This window comes from Abramis brama (assembly GCF_963993115.1).
Source record: "Abramis brama genome assembly, chromosome: 4".
NCBI lineage: Eukaryota > Metazoa > Chordata > Actinopteri > Cypriniformes > Leuciscidae > Abramis > Abramis brama.
The window spans coordinates 34,422,795-34,435,266 of NC_139966.1; the positions used below are offsets into that span (position 1 = coordinate 34,422,795).

General features: G+C 36.2%; 1 protein-coding gene across 1 annotated transcript in view; it reads right to left on the reverse strand.

Annotated features, from left to right (window-relative positions):
• ptprb (protein tyrosine phosphatase receptor type b) overlaps positions 1 to 12,472 on the reverse strand; it is a 50,370-nt gene that overhangs the window by 2,471 nt on the left and 35,427 nt on the right. The window contains exons 17-28 of the mRNA XM_084111749.1: positions 10,701 to 10,850; positions 10,325 to 10,586; positions 8,764 to 8,870; positions 8,466 to 8,571; positions 8,304 to 8,384; positions 8,136 to 8,217; positions 5,389 to 5,479; positions 4,647 to 4,723; positions 3,568 to 3,702; positions 1,990 to 2,112; positions 1,295 to 1,458; positions 1,061 to 1,196 (exon numbers count right to left, since the gene is read on the reverse strand). Coding sequence (XP_083967875.1) covers positions 1,061 to 1,196; positions 1,295 to 1,458; positions 1,990 to 2,112; positions 3,568 to 3,702; positions 4,647 to 4,723; positions 5,389 to 5,479; positions 8,136 to 8,217; positions 8,304 to 8,384; positions 8,466 to 8,571; positions 8,764 to 8,870; positions 10,325 to 10,586; positions 10,701 to 10,850 — 1,514 coding nt within the window. The remainder of the gene's footprint in view (positions 1 to 1,060; positions 1,197 to 1,294; positions 1,459 to 1,989; positions 2,113 to 3,567; positions 3,703 to 4,646; positions 4,724 to 5,388; positions 5,480 to 8,135; positions 8,218 to 8,303; positions 8,385 to 8,465; positions 8,572 to 8,763; positions 8,871 to 10,324; positions 10,587 to 10,700; positions 10,851 to 12,472) is intronic.

The following is a 12,472-nucleotide window of genomic DNA, read 5'->3' on the forward strand; positions in this document are numbered from 1 at the left end:
GAAGTTAATATTTTAGGCACAAAACACTGTAGTCTCTCTTAAAGGGATGGTTCGGAGTAATTTCAACCTAGGGTCTTTTGCACCATGACCTTGGGCCATGGTGATATTTGTACTACTACTATTTGTACTAATAAACTATTCGTCAGTAAAGCCGGTTCCTTGATTAGTAGTAAATCGCCATCACCTGCTTTCAGATGGAGCGGCATTTACTACACAGAGCCGTAGTTCACTGACAAGCTGAGCCATATCGCATTAATTATTGCAGGCGATACGTCCGTGATAATTAATGCGATATGGCTCAGCTTGTCAGTGAACTATGGCTCTGTGTAGTAAATGCCGCTCCATCTGAAAGCAGGTGATGGCGATTTACTACTAATCAAGGAACCGGCTTTACTGACGAGATGCGCATAACAATGTCATGCGATATATCGCCCAGCCCTAATTTCAATTTACCTTTAAAAAAGTATGTTCATGTATGTATATAGTATGAACATGGGTAGTATGAATGAAATTCAACGTATTTCATCCAACACATTGTAATTTTTATGTGACCTATCAGCATCAGTTGCGTTGCTTCATTACCATTTGCCTCATGGGATAGTAACGTGCCCATCGAATACGCACTTCAGAATAACGGCGGAAGTAGTAGGTCATCCATGTACTTTTTGACTACTGTTTTTCAAATTCTATGCATTGGGCATACTTCTCTTTTGGCGTACTGTTTTCTTATACAATTTAAGATTTGAAGACTTGTGGCCTTAAATTTGCTAAAACTGAATTTAGGACTTTTTAAGGACCTGATCATTGATAGCCAATCAGAATCCACCAATCAGTGTTTAAAAAGTTTGTGCATTTATTGCAGCAGACAACAACATAACATTATCGTCTGTTGGTGTGGACACTAATATCTTTTTAGTTATCGCTCTTGGTGTGAATGAATGGGCCTGTAGACTGTGATCTGTCCTGTGACAGATAGGTTTGGCTCAACCCTTCGAAATTGATCAACTCAGTTCCATTGTTGCCATTTGTAAATGTTGCTGATATCGCAACAGACTCATACCTCAGTTTGTACCATGTATGAGCGATGCAGACGTAGATCAGACACACAGCCGTAAATGTCCACTGTGCATTTCCTGTCTAGTTCCTTTAAAACACGATCCAGCACAATGAAAGTGCCAGTTCGGCCCACACCAGCGCTGAGAGAAAGAAAACATATATCTATTGTAAATATGATTTTGAGTGTGAACAGTCTGAAATGTCTTTTACATTTTTTTAGGAGGTGACACACAGATACCTGCAGTGTACTGCAGTGACTCCAGGACTGGTTGTCCTGTCAATGTAATCTCTGACTATGCGCACAAACTGAATGAGCGATTGGGTTGTCTCTGGTACTCCATGATCTGGCCAAATGGTGTAATGGAACTGACGCACCATCCTGGGGTATCTCAACTGACCCTCCTGAAAAAAAGATTTCAGAACTACTGCTTGTTGCTATTTTATAGTCATTCGGTCATGCACTTTCTGTCCTCATACATGCTTAAAAAGGGTTTCTATGCCACTCACGGCATCTAAATAGCAAATTACAAAATTCCTTTCCAAAGAGGTTTCCCAAACTGGTGAATCTTGCAAAGAAATGTCCAAATTCTAAATGAATCCTATTTGTAGGACCACAACAATCATTTGCATTTCAGCACATTTCCATTTCCTCATATTTTCATTGTCATAACTGTCATACAGTCATGCAAATATTTTATTATTTAAATCAGCATAAATTTAATTTAGCACAGCAAATACAATTGCACTGATGATGTATATACTTGGTATACGTTGATGTACAATATATCCAACTGTACTTTACATCACACATAATTACTATAGACAAACAGTACAAAAAACAAACAGTGAAGATTTTTTTCACAATTTAATTTTGAAAAAGTAATGAATAATTGTATTTCTGTTGTATAATATATCCAATTATTTAACACTTACACATGATATCTTGAAGTCTCGAATGGTCCACTCTGGGAGGACCTTCTCAGAAAGCAGTTGCACCACAACATCACCATAATACAAAGGCTCACTGTCAATCGGCCAGTAGCGATCACACTTCACCTGAATCATACACATTCACAAAAGTATGACATGAGCACACATCACTAGAAAAATAGTACTAGAAGCCTCTTCACTATAAATCAGTGCTGCATAGGGAGAAAGTTAAGAAAATAAGAGTCCAAGTTTGAACGGACGACCCTACAGGGGTGTTTTGAGTGCAAAGACTGGATAGATTTAGCAAAAAAAGAAAAAAGGTTTTCAGATGAACACACATTGAGAGAGATCAGTAAAATGCTGAGTGCAGAAATGAAGAAGGATAGGTTAAAAATAGGGTTGAAGATCAGAGAGAATGGGAATGAGAATTAAAACATTGGCAGGTATTGAGAGGAAGGATACCAATAAGATGAATTGGATGGTTTTAACTCGGATTTGACTTTTGCTGATGAATTGAATGAGTATTATTTAAGGTTTGATTTAAACAGAGGACAAGATATAGTAATTGTGAACATTTTGAGCTTCACATGGTTAAATGTCTTTTTCAAAATATAGATGCAAAGAAAAGTCCAGCTCCTGATAAAAAAGAAGGCAGGGTGTTAAAGTGCATAACAGCCATGTGGAAATTTTCACCATATTTTTCTCTCAAGGTATAAAAACTCCCCAAGAAAATGGAAGAAATCTAATATAGTCCCAGTGCCAAAAAATAGTGTGCCTATGAATTTTAATGATTTTAGAACAGTTACTCTAACATTGTGGAGCTACGAAAGCATAAAAGGAGGAGCGATGACAGTGAAGGACGAGAGAGGACCAGGTCTGGACATTTATGTTTTGTTCTTTGTGTACGGCAGTCGTCGTGAGGGGCTGCCGCTTTTACTTTCGTTTTGTGTTTTGTTTATTTTACATGATTAAAGTGTTTGAACGTTCGCCGGTTTCCGCCTCCTTCTTCCCTTATCAACATACCGAGTTACAAAGTACTTAATATAAATACCCTGCAATTGTACTTTTGTTATATTAAATTGATATACTTAAAGTCTGCAAAATACTCAATGGACTTTAGTTATCCGGAAGTAGTGCTAAGGTTTAACTAAAGATATACTTAAGTATATTTGATTATGCTAAAGTGGAACTATTGCAAGTATACTTTAGGTACACTTAAAAATATCTTGAATTTAAAGACTGATATTATATAGTGAACATACTATCCTTACCAATAGTGATATGAAACCACATTTTAGGCTTAATATTAAGAAATGTGCATAGTGCAATAAAGTGCTCCAAATAAAGTTGAATTATAATATTTAGATTATTAAGTCTCAAGCGATATGTCAGTAAATAAGTAAATAGATTTGTAGTACACTTGGTATGAAATAAATGTATTTCAAAAACATTTTGGTATAGGTTTTTTTCACTAGGGTTGTGTATTATGTATTATCTGTATGTCTGTTACCTCCCTGCTGTAAAACTAGTTTCTGCTAAGGGGTACAATAAAAGTAAACAAACAAACAAAAACAAACTTACCATGCCTCTCTCCACACACTGGGTTACCATTACAAGGCTGTGAACATTTTGTTCCCACACCATACGCCAGAAATCATCCTTGGTACCTGGGAGAGGCCCTTGTGTGGCAATATACTCCCATCTGAAATTGTTTCCCTGTTAAACAGATACAGAAATACTTTTGAGCCTGTGGACAAAAAGGACCGTTGACTGCTTTGAGGTTCATGAACGGGGGACACATTTTTTTTTTTTTTTATTAAGAAATTGTTAGTAAAAATGAAACAAACAATAGATACAGTAGAGACAATTTCACATAGAGTGCTTGCTGAAGGTCCAGAAGCTGACATTTTAACAGTACAAACAAAAAGTATTGTTTCAACTTGTTCTAATGATACAAATGTAAAAAAAAAAAAAAAAAAAAAAAAAAAAAAAAAAAAGAGAGACATATGTCATCTGTCTCATTTATAGCCTAGATAATGTTGGAAACAGTTGTGTTGCTTAATATTAGAAGAAAAAACAACAGCATTTATTCAAAATAACAATATAAGTCTTTACTGTCACTTTTTATCAGTTCATCAGAAAGAAATGACTGATTCCAAGAGTAGTGTATATTGTTACAAAAAATTTTAAATAAATGCTGTTCTTTAAAATCAAAGAATCCTGAAAAAAACATATCACAGGTTATAAAAAAAATATTAAGCTGCACAACTGTTTCCAACCCCGATAATAAATCAGCATATTAGAATGATTTCTGAAGGTTCATGTGACACTGAAAGACTGGAGTAATAGCTGATGAAAATTCAGCTTTGCATCACATTAAATTAAATCATATTTTAAAGTATATTAAAATAGAAAATATACATATAATATTATATATATATTATAAATAATGTTTTGTCTATATTTTTTATCAAATAAATGCAGCATTGGTGAGCATCAGAGATTTCTTTCAAAAACATTAAAAATAGTCACTGCTAAGTATTAGTATAAAATCCACAACCTCCATGAACCTCCACCTTTAAATCCTAAACCACACAACTCATGATTCCATACAGTTTGTAGCCAATGAACTGTCAAATGAAAAACATAAGTCAACTCACAGGTATGTAGTTAGCATTGATGTAGTCTGAGCAGGGGTCGTCCTTCAAGCAAGACAGTCTTACACGCGTTGAGTCGTCTGCCAATTAATCATTAAAGTGGTTAATGAGAAGAGGGACTAAACTACTGATAGTTCTTGTTTAATTTGAGCACACATTGTAAAGAACTAAAATAGGCCACGAGATAGTATCTTGAGCCCACGAGATACTATCTTGAGGCCACGAGTTGCTATCTTGAGGCCACAAGATAGTTATAATTATTATTTTTTTTGACAAAGTGGGACTAGGGGGGCTCCGTACTGTATGATGATACCAGTATTAAAAAACAGAACATTTCTGAAAGGTGCAAATATAGTATTTTGAATGAAACTTACTTAACAACAATAGTTCCTATATAAATATAATAATGTATTTAATAGCCTTAAATAAAATGTTGTGAAGTGACGTGTGTATACATTTCATTTTAATACATTTAATAATTTTAATACATTTAATAATTTATTTTGATTATTTTTTACATTTTCTTTTAAAATTTTAGCTACAATAAATAAAAAATTTAATAAAAAATTTGGAATAAAGATGCTTTGCGTTATTGTGTAGGCAACTGCACAGCGAAAATTACCCCCATAGGACCACCTCGCGTCCAACCAGCGCAAATACTGATATAATCGAAAATTGTGATATCATGGCAAGTCTAATATACTCAGAATGTATTTTTATGACAATGTCATATGTCTCTACTTACAGGGAAGTATATTGTTGTATCGATTTTTGCTTCGGTTCCCAAGTAGACGTGCAGCACTCTGAGTTTGGGTCCGTCCCACCTCCTTTAGGCCCTTTTTAACATTGGGTAAAGGTTGATGCAAAACACATCCAAATTATATATACAGTCAACTCAAGAATTATTGGCTCCCTTGTTAAATATGATCAAAGGGGGCTTTAAAAATAAATCTACATTGTTTATCCTTTTGATCTTTCTTTTAAAAAAATTCACAAAATTCGAACCTATCATTGAAGTAAAACAATTCAAAGTGGGGGGAAATCTCATTATGAAATAAATATTTTTCTCTAGTTCACGTTGGCCACAATTATTGGCACCCAATTATAGCAACGTCCTTTCCACAAGATAACCGCTCTGAGTCTTCTTCTATAATGCCAGATGAGTTTAGAGAACACCTGACAAGAGATCAGAGACCATTCCTTCATAGAAAATCTCTCCAGATCCTTCAGATTCCCAGCTCCATGTTGGTGCTTCTTCTCTTCAGTTCAACCCACTCATTTTCTGTAGGGTTCAGGTCAGTGACTGGGATGGTCATGGCTGAAGCTTCTTTTTATACTCAGTGACACATTTTTGTGTTGATTTTGATGTTTGTTGTGGATCATTGTCCTGATGGAAGATCCAACAACGGCCCATTATAAGATTTCTAGCAGAAGTGGTCAGGTTTTGATTTTTTATCTGTTGGTATTTGCTAGAATCCATGATATGATCTTATCAGACATGTATCTGATGTCCAGGACCTCCAGCAAAAAAATAGTCCCACAACATTTAAGATCCAGCGGTATATTTAACCGTGGGTACTTTTTATCCCTGTTTGCACCAAATCCCTCTGGTGGGATTGCTGCCAAAAAGCTCTTTTTTTAGATTCATCTGACCATAGAACCAGGTCCCTTTTGAAGTTCCAGGGCTGCGTTCCAGTCCAAAATTGTCATACCCTTCACTCGCTAACTTCCCTCTGTCTCGTTCACTCGGATGTACGTCATTGCTTACGTTACATGAGTGCCCACTACTAGCGGAAACTGCAATGGGCTGAATTGGAACATCCTAAGCCCTTGATCACTTGGAATCAGCTATGGAGTTGATTTATTATTTACATTTTTTTCCCTTTTAGAATTTGTTTAATACTGCATCCAAATGTATATAGGTGTGTTTGGGTTGTTTTAAATTAAAAAATATATAATTAATATATCATAGAGTCGTTTGTTGTGGTGGTGATTAGACGAGATCTGTGGTGACGTCACAATCGTACTGCATCGTACTGGACATATAGGTGCCTGAAGTGTACATATGAAGTAGACTCGCTCCCTCTGTCAAAATCAAGGGAACGAGGGTCTGTCCATATAAACTTCCCTCGTCCACTTCACGAAGTGGAGCGCACTTCAAAATGGCGGCAAGGATTCCCTCGAGGGGAAGTGCTTAGGGAAGTTTGCAAGTGCGTGTCTAAAAGTGGACTGGAACGCAGCCCAGTTGTGTCTGACAACTGAATATGCTGGAGTTTGTTATTGGATGAACGAGGAGAATTTTTTTTTTGGAACCATGTGGTGATAAAGGGGTTGTTTGATACATTTTTTTAGGCTTTCTGACTCCAAGACTCAACTAATCTCTGCAATTCTCCAGCTGTGATCCTTAAAGAGTCTTTGGCCACTCAAACTATCCTCCTCAACGTGCATTAGGACGATATAGACACAAGTCCTCTTCCAGGCAGATTTGTAACATCTTTAGTTGATTGGATTTGGAACTTCTTAATTATTGCCCTGACGGTGGAAATGGGAAATGGGATTTTCAATGCTTTAGCTATTTTCTTACAGCGAAGCTCAATAATCTTTTGCTGCACATCAGAACTATATTCTTTGGTTTTACTCATTGTGATGAATGATTAAGGGAATTTGGCCTTTGTGTTTCCTCATATTTATACTCCTGTGGAACAGGAAATCACGTCTGGACAATAATAATAATAAAAAAAACTTAAATATGAATGGGAATATACTTCAGAGATAACTTACTCATAAGAATTTCTAGGGGTGCCAATATTAGTGGTCAACATGCATTGGAGAAAAACATAAATATAAAATTTATTTTATAATGTGAGTCTCCCCCCACTTTCAATTGTTTTACTTCAATGAAAGGTTAGAATTGTGTGAATTTTTGGAATGAAAGATAAAAACAATGCAGATTTATTTGCACAGCCGCCTTTGCTCATATTTAAATGCCAATAATTCTGGAGTTGGCTGTACATTTCAGCTTATTTGCTAATAAAAAATGTAGATTAAGTGGAATGATGACTTAACTGGGCTTTCAAGTCAAATCAAGTCACATTAATTATATAGCGCTTTTTACAGTACAGATTGTTTCAAAGCAGCTTTACAGAGATAACAGGAAAATAATGCAACAAAGTTTGTTTCCAGAAGAAAATAGTGTCACAGTCCAGCTTAAGTAAGTTCAGTGATGTTTCATTTTTGTTGTAAAAAGTTATTAATTTAGTTCATTATATAGCCGCTCTGGAGAAAACCATGATGTCATCGTCCAGCTCAGTTCGGTTCTCATATAATGGCATCAATGCAGGCAGATCAATATTATTGTTGAATATTAAATTCAATTTTAATGTCCCCAACTAAGAAAGCCAAAAGCCAAAAGCCAAGTTTGCTATTGTACTGTACCATTACTGCTTTGATAGACTACAGATATTTAGCGTTTGATTATATGCAGTGTATTACCTCAAACTCTTCAGATAATAGGTAACTGGAATCAGCTTGCAGTTTAGCAAGATGGGACTCAAAGTGGGCTGCTTGGACTGGGCTAGTACATAATAGAGACAATTCATAATCAATAACATTAATGCTTATAATAATAAATCATTAATATAAACAGAAGTATTTTGGTACCTCCTTATGCCTGAGCACATCTGTGAGGTAGGCAAGGCCTTCCACATGCACATTTTCATCACTGGACTTTCCTGCACAGCTCTTAAAACACACAGACACAAATACTCATCAGCACAGTAACAAACAAGATGGGTTAAAACAAGTGTCTGTGTGTGTACTCACATTTTGTGAGCCCTCTTTCTGTACATCAGTAAGGCAGTCACAGCGAGCACCGTAGCGACTAGAAATGTAGCAGCCGTGATTCCTCCTGTGAGGCCATTTCGTGGTGCTGAGTGACAAAAACATAAATGACAAAAATTTCACTATTTAATTAAAAAATAAAAAATAAGTTGGAGTTGTGACACAACGGTAGTGGACATAGCCTGTGTCACGTTCTTTTCTCAGCAACCCTCAACTCAACTGTGCTGTCGATTCTAAACACTAAAAAGCACATATATAAATAAAGATAACAGTGCCTTACCTGATAGAGTTAATAGAGGGAGGGAGAGGTAAGTGTCGTTGTAAAGGGGATGTGCAAATTCTCTGTTTTCTTCATCAAACAGTTGAGTGAAGGCACGAACACTTAATCTGAGACAGTAAAATGTGAATACATTTAGAATTACATGATCTTTAACCTGCCTGAATTGAAACTTAAACAATTATTTGAGCTATTAACCCACATTAACCCACCCTCATATTGTTTAAGACCTGTGACTTTCTTTCTTCTGTGGAACATTAAAGGAGATGTTAAGCAGAATGTTAAGGCTGCTCTTAAGGTGCAGTCACATTTACTGCAGCAACTTGCTTAGCGAAATGCAGTCATTTGAATAGAAATCTATGTGCACTATATAGTGCACTATATAGTGCGGGTGGTGATGGTGCAGTGGATAAGACACATGCCTTTGGTGTGAGAGACCCGGGTTCAAATCCACTGTGAGACACCAATGTGTCCCTGAGCAAGACACTTAACCCCTAGTTGCTCCAGAGGCGTGCGACCTCGTATAGCAATTGTAAGTCGCTTTGGATAAAAGCGTCAGCTAAATGAATAAATGTAAATGTAATATCAGGTGTCGGCCATTTTGTAGTGATGTCTGATTAAGCAAACAACTTCATTCCCTATATTCGTTCACTCGTTTACACCCACAATGCACTCTGATTTCGAGCGTACATCCGATGTACACTCGCTGAAGCACTATTTCCCAAAATCCAATGTGAAGAGGACTGAGAGAGTGCGCACAAGAGTGGGAGTGAGTGAGTTTGAACGGGAGATGCAGTTTGCAACTTTCTTTCTGCTTTAACGTTTAGTTCAGACTGGTTCTAGTTTTTAATTTTTTTTTATGAATCATTACTTGATTATAACATTAAAATATAGAGAGACAATAATAGATGAAATTAAATTATATTAATAAGGTAAAATTGTTTTATATAATTTATTTTTATTAAAATAAATGATTTAGGCATTAACTCAATTTAATGTGTTTTACTAACAGCCAAGTGTTCAAAATCATGTACTAGCGACTTATGCTAGAGGCTGTGATCTTTAGCGTCCTTTAGCGTGCCCGCCTCCCATGCTGGAGACACCAGTCCAAGTCCAGCTCGGAGCGGGGCGAGTAGGACTGTCTGGAGGGGTTACACATGCACTGACTGTAACATTTAAATCCCTTTTTGAACATTTTTAGAATTTTACAGGACCCATCACCATTCACTTTAACTCTACGAAAAAGTGCACCATGAACATTTTGCTAAACATCTTTTCTAGTGTTCCACAGAAGAAGGAAAGTATGATGGTGAGTAAATTATGACAGTTCAGGAGTGATATTCACAAAAAAAAAAAAAAAAGATAGCAATTTAAATGCTAAATAACAAACTTGTTACGCTACATTGTAATTTTTTTTAAAGCAAAGATAAAATTCTTTGTACTAAAACACATTGAAGATGAGATTAATAAACACTTTACAGTTTACAACCTTAAATGTAAGACTATTAAATGTAAGACTAAAAAAAAACTACAACAAATAGTTCATAAAACAATTCAGTAGTACCGATATGATGTTCTGGGCTTGAGCGGCCCGTCACAAAGATGCGTTCCATGCTGGATAGATTCTGGATCCCATTTGCAAGCTCCCCCCAAATGTTTCATCCCTGCTCCGAGGTTTATCTCAAAAACACGGATCTTGCTGTCAGATCCCTCTGCACACCGGCTGTGAAAGTAGCCTGTCTGGTATGTTTTGATGGAGTGGTTTTGTCTGTAGTCCAAGTAAGATGGCAGAGGATGTCTCTGCTCCGGCAGGACATTATCAACACCTGTAAATGAAATTTAAATGAGACTGGATTTGGTTTCTTACATTTAGACATAATCATGGATAATTAATAGATTGCATAAATTCAAATTCAAATTGACATTAAAATGATTGGTACCATTTGACTCTGTGACGATTACTGAGAAGAAACGAATGGCCCCATTAGCATCACTGAACCAGCTGCAGTTGAAATTAAACAAGATGGTGAAATGGGTGATGACCGCGGACCGCTCACTGACCCGTACTGTCACCGGTGGGACGGGGGGCCCTGAAAAATATACATTAACCTGCTGAGATTCTGTTGTAGCATTTTGGCAACTTGGGTACTTCTGAGTTATACTTTAGAAGTATTATTTATTTACTGTAAAGGCTTGAATACACTACATGTCTTTTAAAATTGGAACAGATTTTAAAACACTAGGCATCATACCCTTGCCAAAAAAAAAAAAAAAAAAAAAAACTAAAACCAGTAAGTTTTATTTATATAGCACTTTCCTGCAAACTCAAGGTTGCTTTACAACGAAATAACAAACAACATGACAGCAACCATAAAGAAATTGTACAGATACAGATTAGCAAATATAATATGAAAAAGATCAAAGGCAAAAGTTTGGAAAATATGGGGAAAATATATGTTTTAATGTGGTTTTAAAACACATAAAGATGTGAGGTCACGGATGTGTTGGGGAATGTAATTGCAGATTGTGGGGCCAGATATACTGTAATGATTCCTGTCTGGTGTTTCCCTTGTCTTGTGTGGACTTTAGTTATTTCCTGTTCTGTGTCATGTTTTGTAGTTTTTCTAGTTTATTAGTATCCCCAGGTGTTTCTGATTAACCACGCCCTCTTGTTATCTTGTTTAGCTTGTTAGTCTCTGTATTTAAACCATGTGTCTTGTTACAGTGTTTGTGGGTTCATGATGTTGTTTGTGCCGTTCTGTTTCCTATGTCTGAGATTTTGAATCTGTCTAGTCTTTAGTTTATTTAATAAAAGTACTACTACTACTACTGCTGCATTTGGATCCTGCTTCCTTCTATGTTCCAGCCTGCCACGTTACATATACAGAAGTCCCTGCCACCAAAAAAAAAATATTTTGTGCCGTGGGACCGGTAATAAGCCAGAATTAGAAAACCTTAATGTTCAAATTGGGGTGCATGAATGAATGAGATCAGAGATATATAGAGTGGCAAGATTATTATGGTATGAAGTATCTTATATTGAATGGGGTAGTGAACGGTTAGCCAGTGTAGTCTAAATTTAGTGATATGGGAAGATTTCTTGGTACATGAAATGAGGATAGAGAATGCTGCTTTTTTTCTGACTCTAACGCTGCACTTATCAATCTAGAAGACCAAAAAGGCAGATGTCTTTACACAATCCTATTACAAGTGGGGAAAAGGAGGAGTTCAGGACAGGAGGTAATGGGAGAGAAGAGTGTTTAATATCAAGACTCGAAATAGGACTCAGAGGTTTAAATAGTACACTGCATCCAACAAATTTATGTGAAGAATGTGGAGTAAGTGAAACAGTAGAACTTTGAATTTGGATTGAAGTAAATATACTAATGAAATAAATAAATTAATAGATGGAATTAGGATGAATTAGTGAATAATTGACTGGGGTTTGTCTTCTTCACCGACATAACTCTCACGCAAAGTTTGCACATCGCTTGTTTGATATCCACTGACTCGTCTTCATGGTTTAAAATGGAAAAATTTCCAATATTGCAACGTGACATTTCTTTATCACCAATTGCCAGATGATGTACAACGGTTCCCGTGATAATAAAAATTAAGCAAATATTAAATAAATGAGTAAATAAAGTGAAAGTGAAAAGTAAATTAACAAAAGAGGCGCCGGAGTATAGCCATGAACACGCAGGTGACTTGG